The 25,643-nt window shown below is 38.8% G+C and overlaps 1 protein-coding gene across 11 annotated transcripts in view; it reads right to left on the reverse strand.

Moving 5' to 3' along the window:
• Positions 1 to 25,643, reverse strand: part of ABLIM2 (actin binding LIM protein family member 2) — a 143,291-nt gene continuing 117,648 nt past the window's right edge. For 9 of the 11 annotated variants that reach the window (XM_051617660.1, XM_051617666.1, XM_051617664.1 and 6 more), the window contains 7 exons: positions 24,701 to 24,753; positions 23,980 to 24,127; positions 18,536 to 18,594; positions 16,221 to 16,275; positions 14,824 to 14,888; positions 14,568 to 14,648; positions 1 to 1,752 (listed from right to left, as the gene is read on the reverse strand). In XM_051617660.1, the coding sequence (XP_051473620.1) occupies positions 1,639 to 1,752; positions 14,568 to 14,648; positions 14,824 to 14,888; positions 16,221 to 16,275; positions 18,536 to 18,594; positions 23,980 to 24,127; positions 24,701 to 24,753 (575 nt within the window). In that variant the 3' untranslated portion in view covers positions 1 to 1,638. The remainder of the gene's footprint in view (positions 1,753 to 14,567; positions 14,649 to 14,823; positions 14,889 to 16,220; positions 16,276 to 18,535; positions 18,595 to 23,979; positions 24,128 to 24,700; positions 24,754 to 25,643) is intronic. The other 2 variants (XM_051617659.1, XR_007889335.1) reach the window with 2 other exon arrangements.

Here is a 25,643-nt window from a genome sequence, read left to right on the forward strand (position 1 = left end):
TTCAGTTATGTGTTTGTTTTAATGATTTTTTTAAACATTTGTATAATCAGACAAAACATTTAGGTCATGAGAAAATATTTATTTCCAACAGCATGGATTTTGAAAGTTAGTTGGAAGAAGGCATGTTCAATGCTAAGGTTTTTCCAATACTGGATCAGTTGAAACAGTGTGTTTTAGTGCATATATTAACCAGTTACTTTAAGGAAATGCAAAAAGACATAGTGAAGTAGGAAGTGAGTTACAAACATTCAAGGCAGTAAAAATGCAGAATACTGACACATGGCTGAAAAATGTACTTGTTGTAATGCTCTTTTAGTATCGCACAAAACTAGCAACTCACTTTAAAACATTCTTTGTCAGCAACCATTCTTCTGACCATATGAAATTATTAAATTTAATACAGTCTTTCAGCTGGAAGAGATATTAAGGTCTAATGCTCATATCAAACAGATTTTGTTAGCTTTGCTTCTTGTTTAAGATAGATTCAAGGTACTGCACCAGTATCACACAGGTTGTTTTTTAAAATTTGATTTGTATAGAAACATGCAAATATTAATGCATGAGGGTTTTATGTATTTGATTATAATTGGATGTATTATTGATAGAGCACATCAAGCTTTTTTGTTACATTTCATGCTGAACTGTTCCTTTTCCACACCTACCAGTTGCCATCACAGTTCTCATGGCTTACTGTGTAAAGCCAGAAAGTGGAGGAAGTAAGAATGTGTTTACTTAGAACATATATTCATGAAAATAATTATTTTAGAGATAGAAATATCTATCTACACATAATTAAGATTACATGGTGCATTTTTATCAGCATGAAATGTAAAAAAAAAATTTCTCCAAACACCCCAAACCAGTAGGAAAACACAGTTAACTGGCACAAACACTCTTAAACCAGTTTTCTATAAGGCTTCAGTTTTCCTGATGAATGGGACTACAATTTTAAGTAGGTCTGTAGACATTTTCATCATTATAACTGCTTTATGTCACAATATATTCTTAATAAAATAAAAACTCTACTCTTGTAATTAAAGATAGCTAATTACCTTCTAGACAAATAGGATCTTTTAGAGAGTAGGCTGTGTCTTAAATATAAGAAGTAGAATTAAGGTGCTTCCATTTTATTTTTTTTTGCTTTCATTCTTAAAAAGTACCACACATAAACAACTGCAATAACTGCTTGTGGACATGCTTTTCTTTGGCTTTTACCATATTTTTAATAGCATGTGATCCTCCACTGGAGAGTTCTATATTCATTATTGACTTGATTTAGTAAAAATTGAGTTGTAAAACTTAATGGAACAAAATGTTGGATGCATTTCCTTTGTCACAGCTACACTTTTTCTCTTCCTTCCATTTGCATCAAGCAGTAACTGCAAGCAAAAATAGATTTAAAGCTAGATTTTTTGCATGTTGTAAACTGGTTAGGACCAGGAGTTACTGACAAAACCATCTGGTCAGGCAAGATTAGCAAATTCTCTGTATACCAACACATTGCCATCTAATCTGTCCTGTTTCCCGCAACACATACTAACACAATGAAGCTGGACAATGGTTCAACAGCAAGTGCATGTGATAGTTCTGGCGAGACTATTTTTGTTTTGATTAAGCACATATTTTATCTGGGAGGGGCTAGAAAAGCAGGGCCTTTTTCTTCAGGTCATTCCGCTTCCAAAGTGCCAGACGATCAAATTCCTCAATGCTCATTTTGAAGACTTCCTGGAACTCTTCAGGGGACAAATGCCTCTTGAAAATGAAAATACAAAAGGTATCATTAAGCTCTTCTGTGCACAAGAATATTTCTGCCCTTCCTAACTTTTAAAACACAGCACAAAATAATGTATTAGAATTTGCATTTAAATTAGTTCTGGAAAAGACTGCATCAAAACCAAATCAGCTCAGAGTAGCTGGGAAATGAAATGATTGATGGCAGTAGTGACTTTTGAAAAAAAAAAAAATATCTTTTCAACACAGTTCCAGCTGAGCAGAAGCTGTGGTCTTCCGGAAGAAGATATGTTTATACATGGTGCTTGATGACAGAGTGTGCTGAGACAAATTTAAGCTATTCCAGGACTTTAAAGGGATTGATAACAATGTAGTTTCAGAGTTGAATTTGCTTTGCCTTGTTCTTTAATGAGAGTGGTGAACACCACACTGGTCCACTAATAGCAGCCTTGTAACAAAGGAGAGAACACACTGCTAAATTCTTAAACCCCAAATGTGTTTATCCATGGGGATAGACTCATATCAGAAGTCCAAGTTGGATAAAGGTATTTTTTAAATGCCAAGACCTACACTTCTATTTGATGTTTTCATTATTTAAGAAAAAGAGAGAGAAAAATGGAGCTAGCCCTGCAATCTAGCTCTCTCCTCCACAACCAAACTTTTCACTTTAAGTTCCCAAGGCATAGCTCTCCTTCCAGGCACACCCCATCACCTCCATCCTAAGCCTCTCACTACCTGTGCCAAAGAACCATTTTCCACCAGAAATGAGGTCCCCCAAAGCTGCTAACCAGAGGAAACGCTTGGACATGACTCACACAGCAGAATCAGGCTCATCATACATTAGACAACTGTGTTATTTCATAGGAAGGACATCGGCCTTCTCCTTTCATCTCGCTGCTTCCCGGTTCCAGGACTTCCCAGGAGGTGAGAAGCCTGACTTCAATGTCCTGATCACTTGGAGGAGGTTCAAAAATGCCATTTATTCCACATCACCTACTCTTGAGTTCCATGCCCCACTGGCATACCTTAAATGCTACTTTTTGGACAAATTTTAAAGCAAAAATTTACTTTCCATTTATTAATAATGTGTTTATCTTTGCGATGTAAATTACTCAAGGACAATTAATGAAATGGTTTCTAATAAATTACTACATTTAATTACCTTGAATAGTCATTATGGGCCCTTGTGGTTTCTTAAAAAAGGACAGTCTTGGTTTTCTTTCCTTGAGATTCCACATATTCAGAACAACAGTGACTAAGAGTTTCAAACTGAGCCTTCATTTTTCATTTGACCAATGACAGCAACCCACCATAAGCACTATGCATAGCATGGAACAAACACGCCATGCATATTTGGCAAAGGAGATCCTGTTTCACATGGAAATGAGCAACATCTGACAATGTATTTTAGAAACAATCTCACTGACAGAATTTAATTCTGCTGGGTTTGGAAAGAAAAAGTAACTTGTCTTTGCACTGCTGTTTTTTTCTCCTTATTTTCCTGGTAATCCTGTGGACAAATGTGCTCAAGGTTGGCTTCAGCAATTTCTCACAGTGAGGAACATGTCTGTAAATTGTGGGATTGAAAAAGAAGTCTGGATAAGCAAAGTGTGTTATATTTTGCTTTATTTTGCTTTCTAGATTGTGAATAAAATTTGATATGTTCCTTCACTCTGGAGAGAGCAGTGAGAACTGCAGTTTGTTCTCAAGAAAATCAGAATCTTACACCCTGCAGGAAAACCTCCCTTGCCAAACACCCAAAATCATAGGAAACGTAAAAATTTTAAAGCAGTGTTCTCATAGGTGTTTTTTTCTTTGAGGTAAATTACACTGCTTCTTCCCAGAAATTGCTGTGGTCTCATCAGATCTGTTTCAATACTGAAGGTCAATGGAAGGAGAATCAGCCTCCCTGCCTCAGGCCTTTTCTGCAAGGGTGTCAAACACTTGTTATGCTTCAACTCCCGACAAAGCCTGCCACCTATCTCAGTGCAAGCTCTGCAATTCCCTCTTTCCTCTCCAAGGCTGTACTTTGCCATTTATCATTGTGCTTTGCCCTCAGGCTTAGCGAGCTCTCCGTCTGCACCCATCCATCCAAGGCAGTGTGACTTAAATGCTTGCTCTGCTCCTCTAATGCTATCCAGATGACATCATCTCCATTCCTCGCATGCACTCATTTTCTAATTATACTGAAGTTTTATTTTACACCAGCACTGTTTTTTTTTTTCCCTCACAGCAGTTCTCAGTTGGTGCTTCCTGGTTCAAAAGCAGTTGAGAGTTTCCAGCCCAGGCATGCAGTAGCAGAGGCTGAGATGGGAAAAGCACGAGCTCACTTATTTCCACCTCCCATTCCACTAAGGAGTTTCTTTGCTCTAATTTTTCCTCCACATACCGTCCCTCATCTCAAAGACTAACAACCAGACTGCAGTATTAGCTAAGTTTCTTACTCCATCAATGCATTACCCACATGCAAAATTAATTCTAGTAGAAGAGAACATATCCCCTTTGATCTGAACCCTCCCTGAGGACACCAGTATGTGCCCAATGCAGCATAATTCCCACTCTTTTTCAAGCACCTCAGAAACTTTTATCATCCCTTTCTTAGGCATCATGGACTCTAGCTTTGGGACTGACCCTAGAAGCAGCAACGATTACAGTTCTGTCTGCAAATTTTGGAGGAAATCTTGATCCCAGAAAGATGTCATCAAACTGGCAAAGCGTCAGATAAAACTAACAAAAATAATAATGGGTTGCACAGTGTGATTTACGAGGAAAGAGTAAAAGGCCTAAATATGTACAAACTTAGCCAAACGATGACTAAGGGAAAAGATGGTAAATGTCTACAAATATTTGAAGGGTCTAAACACCATGGGAATAGTGTGGGAAATTTATGTTCATACTTTTTCTTTGTGTGATATTAAATTTTGTCCGCTCTATTGTTGGGACTTTCCTAAACCTTATAGCTTTAAGACTTAGAGCTCTTCCCAAAGGCAGAGAAAATGCACCACTAAGAAATCTTGGATTGATTTATCTTTCTTCTCAGCTATTTGAATGTTAATTTGTCTTAATTGCAGTGTTACCTTGTCTCATTAATCAAACAAAAGAAAAGTAATTGAAAATTATGCATAAGGGACAGGGAGGATATCCACTTTGAGGTATGAGAGAAGATGTGTGTGTAAAGCTATGCTTTGCAAGGCCAAGAACACTATTTCTTCTTTTTCCTCTTTTCTTTAGGATTAGATCAGCTTAAAGTATCTAGCTATGTTAACAGTGCATCATTGGGCCATTAAATGAATGTCCCAATTTATTAGTAAAAGTAACAGTCACTGCTGTTTTTTACTAGCGTTGGCCTTGTTTACAGAGGAAGTCTGGGTGTTTTACAGCATGCTAGTAACCGATGCTTAACTCCCTTTGTGACAGTTTGGCCATATTCAGGCAGCTTAACTCAATCTATTTCTCTGCTCTGCATCAACGGCAAAGCTGGGCACACTGCAGACATTGAGGAGAGCACAGAGGACTAGATTAAGGTCCCCTTGTGCCCACACTCTGAACTGACTGCAATTCAGTGAGCTCAGTTTGGAAGCTGCATGCTGATGTTAACATGAGGCTGCGTGAAAGCCCTGCCAAAAGATAAGGTAAATATTTTAAAGATGGTTCTTCACTAAAAAGACTGCTCTGCTGGAGCTTGCAGCATCAGAACATCAGCATTTTCGGATATATTTAGGAAATCATCACACTAGAAAGGACAACCACATCATATTGATAAAACTGTATTAATCTTAGGCTTGTAGAGTCAACAGAGCTCAACCTTTTGTTCTGGACAGCATTTCATGTCAGCTTGAATGAGAATGGAGTGCTGGAATTCCTCACCTGGATGTTACCTATATGACACAGAGCTGTGTAAGAAGGGTCACCGCACCTTGCTGTAATTATGCACCTATCGCCCCAAAAACATACACATGCACAACGTAAGAATTAAAATGCAAATGTTTCTTATTAAGATGTATAGAACTAAGCAAAGGCCAAGCTAAACCTCCTTACTGCAATGCAATCACTTTAATGGAAAATTCTCACGCTCTACAGAACACAATCATTAAAATGAGCAGTGCAGATATGTGCTCATTTTTGAGTCTCTCAGAACAAAAGTAATTAATTGCAGGATCAAACACTTGCTCCACAGTGTTATCTCAGAAAGAAGTGATGCTTTTAGCTGTAAATTAATGAGGCTTCTCTCTATTTTTCTGTGGCCTGCTAAAAGGCCACTAATCATTCTAAATAGAGTTATAATGTTTATTTAATTCAATAAGTTTTCTTTTCCTCAAGAATAATTGTATTTCTAATGAAATTTGGAGATCTTCAAAACTAATACTTAAGAACATGACATTAGTGTGAATAAGTCACAGGAAGGGAAAATTGCAATTAACCTAGAGCAGTACTGGAGGAAGCTGTGAACAGGTCGTGCTGCACAAGCATATTTATCTTGTGTCAGTAATTGGATGGGAGTCCTCAAGTGAAAACCTGCTGACGTTGGAAATTCAGAAATCAAACTTCTCACAAGTCAATACTGAACCAATGAACCAACACAGTGGATGGCAAGACGTGGTGAGTTGAAGACAAGAAAAATCAAAGTCCTAATTCCTAGAGGTCAGTTAAAACTTCGGGTTTGTTTCTCTTTTGCTTTCTTTCTCTTGTGCTTTAGGAAATGACAGCTGAGCATTACATTGCCTCTGCTTGAATCCACAGGCAATCTTTCAGCTAGTCTCTCCGAATGTGCACTCTGTGCACTCTGTTTTACAAAGTGTAATTTTAAGTAGTTGTCTACTTCAATTAATTTTGTTCAGAGTCCTTGTAACACTTCCAACCTCTGATCCACAAAATTCAGTAGCAAAAACTACAGTATCATATTCCAGAGTCTTCAAAATGCAAAGCAGTCAAAGTAAACTGGGATTTACTGGGGAATATTTATCCACAGGCAAGAGAGAATTCATCTGTAACTTGATCTTAGCTTTGTGGGGTAGTTAGTGCAGAGGTTTTTCCTAGTGGGACATAGTCTTTCCCTGTATTCATGAGAATGTTAAAAGTATCTCAGCTGAATATATTTGGACCAAAAATAGTCTTCTCCATTCTCCAGTTTTTCTCCACCACCCCCTTCCCTTCTCCTGTGCCTCTCAAAGTTATCCCAAATATTATTTTTTGATGCCCAATTATAATTTTCAGGAAAATTTTCTCCCTACTGAATTTTGAATCGTCATTTTGCTTTTGCACAGTTTGCCCTCTTCACCCTTCTCTCTATTGCACTGCTGGGGCTCAGCAGGCTTTTCAGAGGTTTCTTCTAATACTATTGCATGGCTAATTACAGCTTTGCAATTAGCCATGTGCCACATTCCCAAGGGAGTATTGAATTTTATGCTCATCTATGGAGTAATTACGCTTCATGCTCAATAAATATTTCAAATTATTAAGTAATTACGTGATAGGGGAGGGAACATTAAACAGTGGCATGAGCTGCCAGGTAATGAACTTCAAAAGGTATAAAAAGATAACTAGAGCAACTCCATTGATCAGGGGATGAGGCAGTAGGCACTACAGTTGTGTTTATGGAAGATTAGGGCACTTAGTCACAACACTGAACAGCTGGAGCATTTATGCAACCCAGCCATGGCAGGAGGTGGGTTGCAGCCACATCTCTATGCTTCCACATAGCAATGTGGGTCCCCAAAAAGGCTCCCAGGATTAGCAGTGCAACAGAAGCAGTGAAGAAGGGAGTCTGAAACTCTCTCCCCTGTTAATGCAAACCCAAGCATCCATACAAGGCTCCTGGACTGGCGGATATCTCTCGTTTAGTATCTCAGGGTATCATGAAGCTTCGGAGAAGCTGCATTCCACTCAGCACTACTACTGTGGGGTACATAAATATCACAAGGCACATGAAAATACTCTGTAGTAGCACTGTACATCCAATAGTTTCCCTAGCTAACTAATTATTCAAGGAGCTGAAAAGGTAAGAGTATTTCACTCAGGGATACCAAAATGCTACCTACACAAAGGTAGTACCTTTGTACTACCTACACAGAAGAAGATCTCTGAGAATATCCTGTGCCATCGTTCTATCATTCAACCAAATGAGCCTTTTCATACTGAGAGTTACATAAGCAATTGCCTTCAACAGACTACTGGTTAAAATGTTATATAAGTAAGACAATAAATCATAATTAAAACAAAAAGTATGAACCCATAATGAAATATTAAAATATAGAGAATCTTGAGCTTCAAAAATGTACAGCATGCAAGTGCAGTTTTACCTTAAGAGGTAGATTACTATTACAGTGGAATTATTTATTTATTATTTATGAAGTTTTTTATTGTGTGTCTGTGGAGGTGAGCACTAGCACTTGTTTGGATATTTCTCCCAGACTCACAGCTGGGGCTCAGAGTTCTGCTTCCAGGTGGCATGTCTATGGTCTTTGGGCCTCATCCACAAACATACGCTGGAGACAACACAATTTTTTTTGTATTAATTTGCTTTAGGTACAAAATACCTTAAAGCAAATTTTCCTTAGTTTCCACTTCAGTGCATCCATAATATGAATGTTCCACATCTAATCCCTGTTCGCTCCCACAGTGCTTCCACTCTGATAGGAATTAGCCTTTGTACGTATTGTTTTCATTTTACAGTGACTCTTTTCGTAAGGGATTTGAAAACTGATATAGACATCCAACAGTGATCACAACACAAGCATATGCCTAGAAGAAGAAACACTACACAAGTGTTGTGCAAATTAAATAGCACAAAGTTCCCCTGAAGTCAGTAACCTGAGCTTTTTTACTCCAGGTTATAATCTTCATCAAGAAGTGAGCCCATAGCCTCAAATTCAGCCTCAAACTACAAACTGCACTTCTCTATGTTAAAACACACAGCATTCCAGTTTTGCTCCGATTTTCTCCATCTGAGCTCCCAAGGAGGTGGGACAGACAATATTCCTTGTATGAATGGCATCTAGGAGCTGAGGCTGTTATAAATTCAGGCTCAGTTACTGAAAACCAGTCCTAAAATGGTTGCAGCCCAAATGGCTAGAACCCAAGGTGACTGTTGAATAAAAACTAGTGGAAAAAATGTCATCCTTATAACAAATTCAGACAAGAAATTTGAGGAGGAAAAGCATGTTTGAATTAATGTGAGTGCTCTGTTCAAACAAGACTGCACCCATGTTTAAATCTCTCATTTCTGTTTACAAGAGAACAAGGTGGCAGATGAAGGTTTGCTACTTGACATAGCAGAGTCTTTTTTTCCTTAGCAATTGTTTCAGTGTGTCCTTGTTAAACAAATAATGAACAGGCTCAAACAAAAGTAGAATAATATACTTTCTACTGTATTTGTTAGGCATGAATGAATAATGCTTTTAACTCCCTGGCATTCAAAAGAAAAGGCTAAAGAAACTAAGATACATTAAGATAAGAAAATCAAATGAAAACACGAAGGTTTCCAAATTAAAGACTCTAACTATGTCGGCTTTCAGAACTACCACCCTCTGACCACAAAAGAAATCTTATCCTCTGTGATAGAAGCAAATTCAGGAGGAAAAAAAACCCAAAAATCTTTGAAGCTGGGCATGAATCATCAATTTGGATGTGCAAGTACTGAATCACATTGCTGTGACTGAACAACAGGGAAACAATATTTAATCTAAGAAAAAAGTATCAAGTGCATGCTTTCAGGAGCCCAAGGCCTAATCATAAAAGGTATTCAAGTACCTAAAAGAGGTAACAAGATTTTCAAAAGTGTCCATAAGCCCAAGTTTCTTTGGAAAAAAAACCAAACAACACAGAACTTGTGGAAAACCATAGGAAACCAGCAGATAAGGAATGTGCTAATGCGTACCATCCAAAGGCCTTAGGCCCTGGAAACTCAGTACTTAAGTTGTCCAACATAGGGAAGTTTGCTCCAGGACACTTACATTTAAGCCCCTGCATAACCACAGAACCACAGAACATTAGGGATTGGAAGGGACCTCCAAAGATCATCAAGTCCAACCCCCCTGCCAGAGGGGAATCAAAAAACACTAGGGCAGATCACTCAGAAAGGCATCCACACAGGTCTTGAAAGTCACCAGAGAAGGAGACTCCACAGCCTCTCTGGGGAGCCTGTTCCAGTGCTCTGTAACCCTCACAGTAAAGAAGTTTGTCCTCATGTTGAGGTGGAACTTCCTGTGCTCGAGTTTGAATCCCCATTGCCCCTTGTCCTGTCAGAGGGCACAAGTGAAAAGAGGTTGTCAATGATAAAATGATCCTTTTGATAAAATGTTGCAAGATAGACCAAAAAATAAGTTGTATTTTTTCAAATGCTATTGCAGCAAAAGCACCAAATAATCCTATTTTGTAATTATGCTATGTTAAGGCTTTGTCTTCACAAAATATATCCACCTAAGCAAAACAGGAACTTGTGGAGGCCTTCCATGCAGGTCCATCTTTCAAATTAGACCACGTTTCTCAAGACCTTATCCAGATGAGTTTTGCATGCCTCCAGGGTTGGAGATTCCACAAACTCTTGGACAACCTGTTCCAGTGCACTACTTTCTCAGTGAGGAACTTTCCCCTTTCATCTAAATGTGTTTTCCCCTCCTGCAACTTGTGACCATAGCCTCTTGGCCTTCTAGAACCTATTTCTGAGAAGGGTATGTTTTCCTCTGTAACCCCTTTATTGCAAAAGTGAGCTGCTTCCTCATGTTCAGCTTGTTTTCCACGAGGACCATCAGTACTCTTCTGCAGAGCTGTTCCCCTGCTCTTGTGCTGATGAATGGTGCTACTCTGTCACAAGTGCAGGAATCTGGATTTACCTTTGTTGAACATTAAGTCCCTGTTGACCCATTCCTTTAGCCTAGCCAGGTCCCTCTGATGAGAGACTTTACTGAGCAGAGCACCAACTTCTGTCCTCCCCAGTCTGTGTCACCTGCAGATGTGGTGAGGATGCAGTTCCTCTTCATCATCCAGAATGTACAATCCACTTCTGTCCTACTGCTTTGTAATTATCTGAATTAACTTGCTCTTCACCATTTCCCATTAGAACAGCTCAGAGACTGCTGCTTTGTTCATCTAACGCTAAAACAAACCACATTGTGGTAGAAACATCTAAAAAAAAATATGCCTGGGCGAAATCCTTATCTAGTGTAAATTCCTTGCATTTTTAATGTTTATACTAAACAAAGTTTCAGGGTATTCATTCAAAAGTCAGAGTGCCAATAATGTATTTTAAAATCAGCAGGTCCTTTGTTCCACTGGTTCTCAATGTTGCATGTATTAATTCACTGTTGGCATAAACATCTCTTGGAGGAGCACAAGGAAGTGGGCTACTTCTGCCTCACTGCTGGGTTAGAACACGCAAACAAAAATATGCCCAGTGTTTCTACACTTAGATATATGTGCTTTTGAAGAAAGAATTCCTGTTATTTGAATGCATTTATTACCAGTTGAGCCTTCCTAATCTCTAGATATCTCTGGGGCTTAGGAAAATATGCATTTTTACAAGAAAATATTTTGTATAATCCTTAAAATATATTTCTTACACAACAGTGTAATCTAAAAAATACTCACAATGGGAGCAGTTAGGAAAACACTTCCACCCATTAAAACTCCACCCTCATGTGGCCCTTGATCATTAGCTGAGGCCTTCATTACAGCCTCCCTTCATTTGACCCAAGAAGCTAATACCATTCACTTTTCAATACAGGAACAACCAATATAGGAGACTTCCCTTGGAAGAGGGAATCCAAGACAAACAACGGCACCTTTTCCATGACATCTTTGCTGGCTCATTCCAAGTTCACAACAAACTCAGCAGCCTGCTTCAAATCAACTTGCAAGAGGGCTGTTACATCTAGCTCATGTGGATTTAGTCACCCTATTGCTCCTACGTAGACCAGGAAATCGGAACCATTCACATGTGATACAATCTAACGATACAGGACACAGTTAGACTGCTTTCAGGTTTGGTAGTTGATATAGACCACAAGGATTCTAGGTATCCTTTCACTGGCACCACCAGTTGGCTGTCCACAGCCAGAAGCTTGCTGTGATTTGCAGCAGCAAGAGGAATGTGAGATTCCAGCCCACAGAACTGACATATGCCCTATAAGGAGTGTCTGAGGGAGCTGGGGTTTAGTCTGGAGAAGAGGAGGCTGAGGGGAGACCTCATTGCTCTTTACAACTACCTGAAAGGAGGTTGGAGTGATGAGGGGGGAACAGCCTCTTCTCCCTGGTGATGTGTAATAGGACCAGAGGGAATGGATGCAAGCTGTGCCAGGGGAGGTTTAGGTTAGACATTGGGAAGCATTTTTTCACCAAAAAGGTTGTCAGGCATTGGAATAGATTGCCCGGGGAAGTGGTGCAGTCACCATCTCTGGAGGCATGTGGACCTGGTGCTTAGAGACATAGTCTAGTGGCGATCTTGTGCTGTTAGGTCTACGGCTGGACTGGAAGATCTTGGAGGGCTCTTCCAGCCAGGGACATTTTGTGACTGTAACAAAACTGGAATGTTAGAACATGGATGTTTTCTTGACAGATTTTCCAAGACAAATCACTTTACAGTTTGGATAATACATGAGTGTTACCACCTTTCCCATTTCTGTAGGCACAATCCAGCCCTTTCAGGAGTGACACGGGCTGTGCAGGATGAAAACAGAAAATCAACCAGAAATCCACTCTGCTCGGAGAGAGTCCATGCTTCCTAGAGATCTATGAGCACTGAATCATATCCTCCAGCGAATGCGAAATGGCAATCAAGAAAAGGTGAATTCTAACCTGAATACCTACTTCCAGTATTCTGAATATTGCCCCCAAAACCTGAAGATATGAAGACAGGCTAAGTGGGTCCTCTACTACCAGACAGTGTAGGTGTCTAATCCTGGCCTGTTCCTATGCAAACCTATAAACTCACACAGTATTAGACCCCTTTGGGTCCTGCCCAGCTCTGAAATCTGATTAATGGATTCAGCAACCAAGTTACAATCTTCTTCTTCTTCTACCACAGGAGGAAATAATGATAAACTGCTTTTCTATTCAAAGCCACATATTTCCAGCAATTTTGCAAGGCAGAAGGAAGGCACAAAGAGGAGGGGGAGAGGATGGCAGGGAAGGCAACAGTTTGTGACTATCACTCAGCTCTGCACCTGGTTTCAATGTGTAGATGAGCTGCTGCCTCTATTTTTTCCAGTAGTTATAATCCTATTAAAACGCTGCCTATTTAATTGTTTAAAACACTACCAATCTCTAATAAATGTAAGATGGTCTCCAAAGGAATCCTTCCTGCAGACTCACATGTCTAACAAAGCGTGGCAATCAGCAGGATCAGCCCGCTCCCCTTATCGCTTTCCTGGTGCAGGTTTGAAGCAGATCTTGTTTGTTGTTCTTTTTGCAAACCTCTGGGAGATCTTTGAAGTGGTCGGGCTCCTTGAGCCATCAGGCACTGGGCTGCACCTGGTGTGAGGCAGCCCGAGCAACTCCCATGTTAAACAAACAGAGATCCCAGCTGAGGACAGCGTACAAGTTATGGATAATGGCAGCCAGGACAGGCACGATCCATCCAAAGCAAACTGTATGTTGTCTTGAAAAAGCAATGTGGAGCTGCATTTGCTATTCAGACTAGCCTGATGTCTTTAAACAAAGACTCTATTCTTTAATACACACACACATATACGTGTGTGTGTGTGTATATATATATATATATATAAAAATGACTCCTTTATAGGATGTGTCCAGATCAGCATCCCTCCAACTCCCTGCTCCTTCTTCTGGACCCATTATGCTTTTTATTATTGCTATCATGCCTTGCTATACTCCAGGCTTTTTTTCCTTTCAATCAAATCAATCCCACTTGCCAGGTAATCAAGTGACAAGCACATTGAAATATTTAAGAACATACATAATTTCCAAAACATGTAGAAGAATTTGGTAAGAGATTTCTTTTTTAAAAACTTTTTCTTTAATGAGGAACTTTCTGTTACTTCATAGTTATTCTTCATTTTTTTTTGCTTTAAGATTAAATTTTCTTTCTTATTCTCTCATCACATTATAAAGTTAAAAATACAATACTTTTATTTAAATATAGATCTTCCCAAAGGTCCAACATTTTTAATCACATATTTTTTATTGAACTATCTCTTCTTCTTAATAGCAATGCACACAAAGATACATTAGTTTAATAATTTAGGGGAGTCTTTATTCAGTACTGTCATTACTCAGTCCAAAAAATCAACCTCATTAATTTTTTCTGAACATCAACTTCAGGATTTGGTGTTTAGAAACAAAGCTTTCCCTTACGATAAATTATAACTGCATGTCTTAAGCTTATACTCCTACTCTTTAACAGAGGTGGATGCTGCAGCAAATCTACAACAAAGCAATGATGGATTACATAGCAAAATGGGAGGCTGAATAAGATAATGGACTAGAAACATTGGTCCATATATTTGCAGGATAAATGGAGCTTTTTTTAATACTCAGGTTATTGTAGGAGTGTTTTTTATAAGATTAAAAAAAAACAACCCAAACAAACAAAAAAACCCCCCAAGTTTCTATCCACCCCATTCTAATTTTCAATATCCTGTACAATCCTCTGAAACTGATGAGTTTGATCAGGTCTTTGTAAAACACCATTTTGGTCAGACATTTGACATGTTTTTGGCTCTTCTGTTTTAGTTAAACTGCCTGCATACTAGAGTTTTGAAATAAAATATAATATATAATGTTATTCCTCTCTTCTTTCATTGCTGTTACTTGGGCACAGGAACAGATGATAATGATGACAAGACGGATTTGCAAGGCCATCAAGCAAACATCATTCCTACCTCCAGCCTGGTCCTGTCCACATCCTTCGGCAATTTCACACGAACTCGGTTTGTTACAATAAGTGTTTCATAAGGATAAATCTGTTGAAAAAACAAGAGTAGATGAACTCCAGCCAAATCTGATTCTGATGTGTGGAAATGACAGTGTGGGGAACTTACTAATTTAAACGGTACACACTTGCATCCTGATTTAATGAGTATTTCACTGGGACAAAAAATTAACAACATAAAATAAAACAAAAAGGACACATGTAACCTTGCTAGGAAGTGCTGAATCTGAGTGTTCTTCCAGTGTTGGAAAAGCCCTTCTTACCTTGTATTCTGCAAGAGAATGAGAACAGGTTCACAGTTTAGAATTTATAGGCTTCTTTTGGCATCACAGCAATGAACATTGAGGTACCTCAGCAATGTGTTATGCTACTACACTTCTCTCATGGATAACTCATGCATAGTAAGCATTTGACCCCTGTGCTCTGAATGCCTATAGCACTGTCTTATTACTGAAGCAATAGTCCTTGAAATCAAAAGCTTATTATTGATAATCCATTCCCTGATGCCATTGGTTTACACAGTCAGAGTGTCTGGCAAAATTGAGAATGTCGTCTTACAGGAGGCTTTTGTGCAGAGTCTCTCATCCAAAAGTCATGCTCTTATTGCTCTTTATTGAAAATACTTAAAATATACAGATTATTACAGGGATGTCAGTTTGAGAAAACATGTAAAAATCACTGAGTTAATACAATGTTCCAAGATACCACTATCCTGCACTTGGACTGACTGCACTGGGAATATCAATAATGAAGAAAGGATGAACTGGGGGTATGGGGACCATGACTCCTGGATCTAAACTAGCAGATGTGTATTCCAGTTAGGTCAGTATAAGACTATATATAGTATGACTACCAAAAGGTCACCTATTCACATTGTTGATTAAATGCAACCAGGATAGTCAGTATGTTCTCACAGACCTTTTTATGGCCTGAAATTAAGTCAGTCGTAAGTCTTACTTTTTAAAATCTGTACTTCAAATTATTCAAACACAAGATTTGTATCAACACACAGGCATGAAGTGGAGCATCAGAGTAGGATTTTTTAAATGAGATTAAATGTCTTGGAAAGAAAATCCTGCTCTTCTCCAAGAGTTCCTACATTACTCAGCTCTTTTGAACTTTTCCAACCAAGTTTCATATTAAGTTCAGAGTTCACTTAAACTGTAACAAAAAGATGAATACAAATAAATTCTGCTAATTGAATTCTGTACATTTTAACTACACTGTAGGACAAATAAGAAGCACAACGGGCTTTTTAATTATTTTTTTTTATTAGATATGTCTTGAATTAGTGATTATTTTAAATTTCTTTCTCTCTTTGATATGAGACCACCAGCAGAGGCTGTTGCCACATATTGAGGATACCAGGATTGACTCAGCCTGGTTGCATCACTTTAAGATGCAGGACTTCAGTCAGATCTTTTGAGTTTGCTTAGATAAAAAGAAGATTCTCTATGATAAATATGACACTGGGCTGGGACTCTGTCTAGTCATTATTACATGAACTATGGGAAAACCTCAGAACAGTAACCCTTATGGCAATATGTTAACAAGCATCCTCAAAGGAAACAAACTTGGGAGTGGAAATGATATTGAAAGGTACCTTTCATCCCCCAGGTCGCCTCCTGGTCCGTTTCATACTGGCCCATATTTTCAGGCTGAAAGAAAAAGCAATGTAGCAGCAACATGCACCACAAAACCATTCTGCACATTATCAAGAAAAAAAAAGAAAACCACTGAATACCACACAATCAAAATATAGATCCCTATGAATGAGAAAAATAAAGTTCCATTGGAACTTGACCTAATTGCTCAAAGCTGGCATCTTGAGTACTCCCAGCACCCATCAATCTACAAGCACAGAGATGGAGCTCTACCTGTAGAAGAGGATGAAGTGAGACCCAAGTGAGAGCTTGGGTCCTTGTAGGCACTGCAGGTGTAGTTTGCTACCTATGCTGTGAACTCCTATAGACCAGCAAAAGCTGGTCACTCAAGAGAGGTAACTGCAGTGTCATATCAACTCCCCTCACCCTAGGGTTCTTGGGACTTTCTGAGCTCTTTTTCCTCACAGCTTTCAATGAGGTGAGTGGCAGAAAGCCACCATCCACACCCATTTGAAGACCTGGCAATAAGGTTAGACTGAAACTGCCTTTCTCTACCATGCAGACATCTTGCTGCAGTCACCACAGCAGACCAGATCAGTTATGCTGCACTGCAACTTGTCTCATTCTGCTGTCTGCTTCACACTGCTGATGCCAATAAGACCAGGGAGAACTGTGCTTACGTGCCACAGCTTTGTCTGAACTCTTTCTTTTTTCTTTGCTGGCAGATGCTATGATGACAAACATTACAGGAGATCAGAAAAGCACTATTATATGACTTCTCTTTTCCCTGAATCTCATTTTTGCCTGTTAGGGTATTGATGGTGTGCACAGCTGCACTCACAATAACCTGCAAGGCTCTTTATTATTTGTTTTTAGTTTATTTTGTTATGCAGCACTAGGATGGCTGATTAAAAATAGCAAACCACAAAAGCTGGTATGAACCTGCAATCCAAACAGAGGACATTCTGAGAAGAATTTTGGCCTCAAGGATTTGACCATGAGCAACCTTTTCAACTTTTCTAGTTCTCGGCTGTGAGATTGGACTCTTTACATGGGACAAATGCTGCCATCTCCTGCTTTCAGATTGCATTGCATGGTTTCAGCCTGCAAGTGCAGCCAGCTCCACTACTGATAGAGTTTACAGTGGCCTTATCTGTGTGGAGCCTTTTGAGTGCTTTGGTGCCTCATGAGAACAGTGGCTGGGTGCAAGGTGGTCTCTCACTCTCTTCAGGTTACTGGTAACAGTTATTCTGAAAAGTCAGAAAAAAGCTGTTGACTCCTAAATCTCATCTGATCAAGTTACAGTGCCACTAGATCCTTCAAAGTGGAATTCAAGCAGTCAGGTATTGAAACAACGCAGGCACAATTAGTCTTGTAATATTAATTCAAAGGGGTGGACATAGCAGAGGATATGGAAAAATTAGTTTAGCCACTCTCTGACAGTTGCTTTCTTTTAGCTCCTTGCAAGGACATACAGTTTGACTCTCACTACTGTGGAAGTTTAATCCTGCTCATGTACTTGAACAGCTCTTACATCTTCCTTTGGAGAAAAGAGGGAATTTGAATGAGGTCCTGTTCATGTAATTCAGAGACAAATCAATCTTCAAAATGCACGTGCAGGTGCATCTATGTGTTGCCACCTTATCACTATTAACCATTCAGGGTTTGTACCTAAAAATATAAGCCATGAACTGAGAACCCATAATGCTGGGTGCTGGAGAGAAAATGAGACCACAGTGTCAAATATGCCTTTTCCTTTATGATTTGCAAACATTGTAACAAAGGATGAGAAAAAGAACTCCTCATCTGATCTGATTATAATTATGTTATGCATTTTGCTTTCTAGGTTGCTGCCATTCTCTCTACATTCCCCATGTGTGTATACATGTGTGTGTATACACAAGCATACTGGAAAAAAACAGAACAGATGGTTCTAAAAATGCAGTGGATGCAGGCTGCTCCACCTTTCCTTTAAGATCATTGCTTGCTAACTATAGGCCTAACCCTCCCTATCATTAATTCAAGCTACACTGTGATCTATTAATGTGTGCTGCCTGTACATTTTGGACCTTCATTTGTTCTGGGAGGAGTATCAAGGCTCCTAATGCTCCTGACACACAAAATCCAAAGCTTCAGTCTGTCTTCCTCTTGCAGACAGACTAACTGTAACTCACACAGGGTATGAATTTGTCAGAGAGGGCTAGCAGTCAAAACACCTTTGAAGTGTTATTACTGTGTAGATTTTCAACCAGTAACTAAACTGCCTATTTGTGATGCACTATTGCCTGGAGAATGCATTGAAATGCACACTTACCTGATGTAAGCCATTCTTGCCATAGCCAGGTAGAGAAGCAGATTTAGAATATGGGAATCCTGTAAAAGACATAACATACAGCTATATTTTTGGTAAATCCTTTACATCTAGTAAAACATAGAATTCAAGAAAGCAATCAGAAGAAGCAATTACAAGATTAATATGTACATTCTATTAACTGAATGAAATAAAATAGAGCAATGCTCATGTTTTCTCTATATTTCATGTACATAAACATGTATAACAATGTCTATCAATAACAGCATGCCAGGAGGCACTCACCTTATCAGGCATGACATGAAAAGAATTGTGGGACTCATGTTACAGAAGCCTTATGCAGCTACAGAAGCAAGGCAGATTTGAGAGCTTGTGAAATCTGCCCTTCAACTTGGTGTTAAACCACTACTTGAAAGTGGGATTAAAGGTACCATCATTTTAGAGTTACTTGCTTCTGACTATGATGTATGTGATCTGGTTTTAGTTGTGTTTCTTAAAAAAAAAAAAAAAAAAAAAAAAAAGGGCTGGTATCATATAATTGAAAACAAAAAGTAAGCAAGAACGATTTTGCTTTCTTTAAATCTTCTGCTGCATCAAGTGGAAACAAAGACATAAATGACGATATGGCAATGGATAAAGTAAATCACTGACAGTATCAACACTCAAGAGAAAGGAAGCTTTAAGAGAAACAAAATTGGCAAAGTGGTGTTACCATAAACAAACTCCATGCAATCTTGTGATGAAACTGTGCAGTCTATATGAAACAACTGTAGAGCCTTACTTTAATACTGAGAGTCTAATAAGAAAGTCTGAAAGTTCCTTTTGCCAGTGAAAGGACAAAAAAGTGTTTCAGATTAGTTTTTGCTTAATGTAAGTAATGCCATATAGAAGTCACAAGCTGAATCAGTTTAAATTAAACAGAAGATGAGCAAGTACATCGGTAATAAACATTTTAATTCCAGTATAGGAAACTTGGATAAATTGATGCAGAGTTAGAGAAGTCAGCTCAAAGAACTGAATGTACAATGCTTCTTTCTGTAAAAAATGTTAGCAATTTGTGTCAAAATAGGAATGCAGGAAGGGTATCCAGACCCCACTGTATTAATAAATACCCTAAGGAGATGATTAGGAATAAGCATGAAGAAAGAAAAAACAAAAGATGGATCAGCAAAGAGCTCACGATGTGCTGAGATGAAGTGGGAACTGCCAGAAGTCAAGCTGAGTTAAACACTGAAAATTATATTAAAACAAATAGCAAAAGGTTCTCCAGCTATCCAAACAAAAAGAGAACAAGGAAAGAAGAAATGGGATCACTGGGAGTTACGCTATGTCAGTACACAGCAGAGGTGAAAGGTAACTTAGGTAGGGCTTTGACACTGAGGGAGTATTTCATCTGCATTTCTAGGAACAAAAGGTAGAGTACTGAGCAAGGAGGAAAAGCCAGCGGAGTAAGGGTGTGCCAAGGAATTGCAGTCATGATGGAAACATAATTCAGAGCACTTCATATACTTCAACAGGGAGTGATGAGTAAGTCCAATATCTCTTATCATTGGAGAACAGCAACTATAGTTTTTATACTGAAGAGGTAAAAAAAGATAATGAGGAGCTGTCAGTTTGCTTCCAACAGAAAACTGAAGGAAAAATTGAACAAAAACATCAAAGTAAACAGAAAATCAATTACAGTCACATAGATTTTAATTGGTTTGACGTAAGTTAAAGACTCAGTGCCAGACTTGCTTGGTAGTCTTCTTTGTTAAGAGAAATGACTTCTGCACAACATAAATTTTATTGGATTTAATCTAATGTGATATCATTAAAGTGTCTGGCATGTTGCCGCACATTGAATTAAATGCAAATCTGGAGAAGATGGAGTTTATCAGAGGAATTATAGGATAAGTAAGGAAATAATGAAATGTAAAAAATGAGTAGTGAGAACTGTGCAGTGCTGATAGAGAAAAGTGTCAGCGCGGACTGGTGCTAAGTTGAAACTGCCTCTTGTTTTTACTAATCATCTGGCAACCAAAATAGTAATGGGCTAATACACTTTGCTGTTGAAACAAGGTTATAAAGCATTGCCAATATAGAGGAGGATCAGGGTACCATAAAAACCTGGGATAACCTTGCACATTACAGTAATAGAAATGAGATAAAATTTAGTAGTATTTGGGAGAAGTCATGCATTTGGGGAGTAAGAAATACCCCAAACTTCTACTACTTACTCGGAGAGCTCATAATTTGGAAATGATAGAAAAGACAACAGGCTCAGATAAACAACTCAATCACAAGATGACCTTGGGTTGTTAATATAAGTACAAAAAAGGCAAAAGCTGGAAATGTCTGGCTTGATACATGTAAGACATAGAAATAACTGTAGTGTTTTCGGGCAGTGACACAAAATCCTGCAGGAATCCTTTGTGCTCTTCTTGTTCATCAGTGTCCAAATGGGTGGCGTGCAGGATAACTGGGGCAATGAAAGCTCACCACAGGAAAAAAGGCTTGATAAGCCTGACTTTTTTAAATTATCAAAACGAAGATGATCTATAAAAGCAAGAGATGCTTTAGAAACAAACCAACCACCACCTGAGGAGTGGTATAAACTACAAGCAGAACTTCTGATGTTGATCTTGCAGGTTTTTCCATGTCTGATAGAGGGACATGGTGAAGAATACTGAATTAGACAGATCACTTAGCTAGTCTGGTTTAGAAACTGGAAACTTAGAATTGCTTATTATCTGAATGGTAATGACAGCAGAGGGCAACGAGTATATAGCATCTTCGAGGCAGTGCAAATGGACCTTCAACACAACTGACACCTCTAGTTCTGCCTTCAGAATTATGCTGGTGTTGAGCACCAGCATAGAGTTCAATTCCTCGGCCTCTTGACACAAAGAAGACTGGTGGGATGGTTTGGTTCTATCGCCAAACAGTATTACGCAGTTACCAGGGGAAAATGCATTAAGGGAAAGACCACAGTTCGAAAATAAGCACAATTCCTGCCGGCGAGTGGGAGCGGAGGAGCTGCCCCCCCACCCCTCTGCCAGGACGGAGCCGCCAGGCGGGCACCGGCGACATCGCGTGGCCGCCTGGAAAAACCCGAGCGGAGAATCCAGCCGGCACAGCCCCAAACAAGCTGGCAAGAGAAAAACCATTGACTCCAGTGGGAACTGTATTTCACTTAGCTTCTGTTTCCCATGAACTTAGTTGCAAAATTAAAGACTTTATATATATATATATATTTTTTTATTATTATTATTATTATTATTTATTATAAAGAGAAAAATGTAACACCAAAAGCCAACCACCACACCCTGCTCATTCTCACATCCAACTGCAGTGTGGTCGGTACAGCAAATTTTCTGGAGTAACTGGCCAAGATAAGCAATCTTCCTCTCTAATTAGGGGCTATCGGAAGAACAGCTACTCTCTGCATGGATTTGGCTCCTGCTTTTTCCAGTATGACATTCACTCTAACCTGGATATCCTGAGGTTGCCTCTCAGCACATAAGGGGCACACGAAGCACAAGGGTTACGCACCTTGCCAGACATCTGCTTTCCTAAATATGTGACAGTTCAAATCAGGAATTCTGGTAAATTATTAGCTATTAAGCATGTACACATACATTCAACAAGTCACATTTACACAACTGGATGTAAGGAGATGCAAGCTCCAGCCTAAATGCCTGCTAATAACACAAGCCCCATACTGATGTCCTTTGCTGTTAGATGTACTGTTCTGGGCATATAGCTAATGTAATGTGGCTAAATGTCTTCTAGAGCAGCAAAACCCTTCTGTGGTCTGCAACAAGGTTGGACAGATGAACACAGGGCTGTTTGGACATATCACCAGAGATATGCAGTCTGATGCCTGCTGACCCTTCCACTCTCTATGTAATCACTTTGGCACCAAACCTATACCCAAAAAGTTTATTTTCTCTGATACTCACTGACTACACCACAGAGATGGGCCTGAATGTCTGATTTATAGATCTGACTACTCTCAAATAGGGAAACTGAGTAGAGCAGGAATTACTTAGGATGTCTATAGATAATGAAACAAGTCAGATGGCTGAATAAAATCAGAAAGAAAGGAAAAAATAATGGTGAGTGTCTGGAAAACAAAACTTCCTCATTGTCATTTCTGTGTAGCTGCTAATTGGCTAACAGGGCCAACTATCATGAGGAACAGATAAACACTGACAAAAAGCAATGGAAAATGAACTACACAACATATACTGCATTAACACAGAGGTGACGTTGACTCTGACAGAGGTGTGAATCATCTTTTACATTTCTAGTTTTAATAGCTCAACATTCTCAAGATGACAAAAAACCCCATAAAATAAATGCTGACATAGAAGTGACAGGTATACCAATACTCTCAAGAAAAAAAATGACACTGTATCTTGTTCCTGTATAGCAGTTCTTCGTGTGCCACGTACTTCTTCCTATTTAAAATTTGCATGCAAGGATTAGGCTCTCAATATATATATGTAGAAAAGTATTAGACCAACTCCAAAAAAGCTTCCCAATGTACCTGACGTGTGCATTACAATGAAAGGTTTAGCTGTTCATTTCTGGGCAATGAAATATAGATGTTAGGTGTGTGACACGGTTTCCCCTGCACAGGGAATCATATAATACACCTTGTGCATGTGTATGTGATGTTTGGTGAGGACTAGGTAAATAAATCCCTTCAGGTTAGACCAGTGAGACTGATGGTCCTTTATCTTGTTACAGTCTTGTGACAGACTTTGCAGCATCTGTTTTCCCTCTTCCTTGCATAGCTAAGCCATAATTTCCTTAATATAAGTTGATGGAGCCAGCTATCACATTACCAAAAATGCCCACAAGACTGACATCCTAGCCCTGGTGCCAGACATGTCTCACATTGGATACATTCTTTTGGAAAACTGCTTCCCCAGCTTGTTTACCCCAGATGACCTGCTATGGCTGTATGGTGTAAAGTGGAAGAGGCATGGAGAGGAATGGCCCAGTTATCTTAAAATTAATTTCACCTAGTTTTGTCATATATGTTATCTAAAAGTAAAAGTCAGACTCAATTCTGATGATAATTTCCGTCACCTCCTGACTTGATGAAAAGCAGAGTAAGAAACATGTGGAGCATGCCTTGGTACTGACAAAAAATGGACATATGCTCTTCAGACCAGTGTTTTGCAACAAAAATATCCCATCATTCCACCTGGTTACTCAATGGCTTAAATATATGAAAGGTTTCTGTGAATTTATTGGTATAACTTTGAGAAATAATTTTAAAATGCCTACTCTAAATCAAGCTATGGAGTAAAGTGTTCTTTATGCTTTATCACGATACAGAAGAAATGTACTAATAATCAAAATATAGAGTTGTATCAAGGAATAATTAGCACAAGTCAACCATCTGCCTGATACCACCACACCATCTACTGCCAGCAGGCAGCATTACTCACGGGAGTAGCCAGCAGTCGTGCCCTCCTGTGCCCTTGGGAAGTTTTCTCTGTCACTTCTGGCAGTAAGAGACAGGGACCGGGTGTCTGAATCTGGGGAATTAGTTCTGGTGTCCATATCCCCTTTCAGAATAAGCCAACTGGTCTTTAGCTGGAAACAGTAAAAGCCCATTATAGGATTCAGGATTTAACATCTGAATGCAGTTCTGATGGTGTATTCATGCTCATTCCATTTATCAAATGATAAAAGTTGGCTGTATCATGAGATTCCCTGTTAGATGCCATAGGTACTGAAAACTTTCAACTTTCATCTCGGCTGAGGACAGTTTCTCTGTTCATTAAGCTGCCCACCGTGCCCCACTTTCGAAGATGTACTATGTATTTTTCTTATAATTAATAACACAAAACATTTTTCTTGTATGCTAATATGCACCCAAAGTAAAAGTCTGCAGGCTTAGCTGAATCACCAACGCATATATTGAGACTGAGTGAAAATCCATTAACTTATTGCTCTTAATATCTCTATTTCTTTATTTCCTGTAGAATGTAGATGCTAAATGCTCTAGGTCAGAGATCAAGCTTTTCTATATCTTCTTGGAAAGACCTAAAAGCAGTAATGATTTCAATTATATGAAAGAATATTTCACATATGAACAAGTTTTTAAAAAAATTTCCTTCAAGAAATATCAATAAACTACTTCCTTTTGTTCTTTCTGATCATTACCTTCTTGTTGTCCTGATCCAAACTTCCATCCTCCCCTTCTGATCTTCTTGCTGCTGAAAGATTAAGTTATTTTTTTAAATTAGAACAGATTCCATCATTTTGTCTCCTATTTTGATTGTTGTTACGTTCCAAATATTTTTAAGAGGGTAAATAATAACAATTAAAATCACCGCTCAAGATGTTGTTCCAGGTTATGTTTATGGATCTTGCTCTCACTAAATCATCTGATTTAGAGCATCCGATGCCTTTTTGGAAAATGCTTTTGTTTCAAGGCATTGATGTTTTCAAAGGAAAAAAAAAATAACTTTAATCCAAAGCATTATTCAGAGATTTCAAATGTTCTAGGGATCTCGAGAGCACTTGAATTCAAACTACTTCTATGAGGGATACTCAGTTCTGCTGTGAACCCCAATGAACTGCATGTTTCACACGGATCAGAGCTGAAGAGCAAACCTCTTCATTCTGTTTTTAAACTTTGAACACACAGAAAAGAATGGCCACGCAGGCTCCTGCACACTTCACTTTCTGACCTCAGCTCTCAGCCTGATTTCTCAAATATCCCATGATTTTTTTTTCATTCTGAAGTTGGGTGTTTATAATAGAAACACAGAAGCTGTAGCTACAGCAAATCTGTTGGGCACTGTTGAAACTGAAGCCTTTTAAAGCTAATTAATTTGGAAGAGCTTCTTGTACTTCTTGTTTTAAAGAACATTTTTGTGCTTGTTTGTTCAAACTTGGTCTCTTCAACAAAGGAATGTTGTCTGGCTCCTTTTCAGCAACATATCAGTTCAGTGTCCCACTAGCTTGAGGAGCTCATTCATCAGTTGCTCATGTGTTCATATTAAATTTATATTACATTATTTATTTTATTTAAGAAGGAAAGTTAATTGGATTTTTGTTGTTGTTTTTGAGTTAAATTATGTTTTACCCTTCAGTAGAAAAA

Source organism: Apus apus, chromosome 4 (assembly GCF_020740795.1).
Source record: "Apus apus isolate bApuApu2 chromosome 4, bApuApu2.pri.cur, whole genome shotgun sequence".
In the NCBI taxonomy this organism is placed as follows: Eukaryota; Metazoa; Chordata; class Aves; order Apodiformes; family Apodidae; genus Apus; species Apus apus.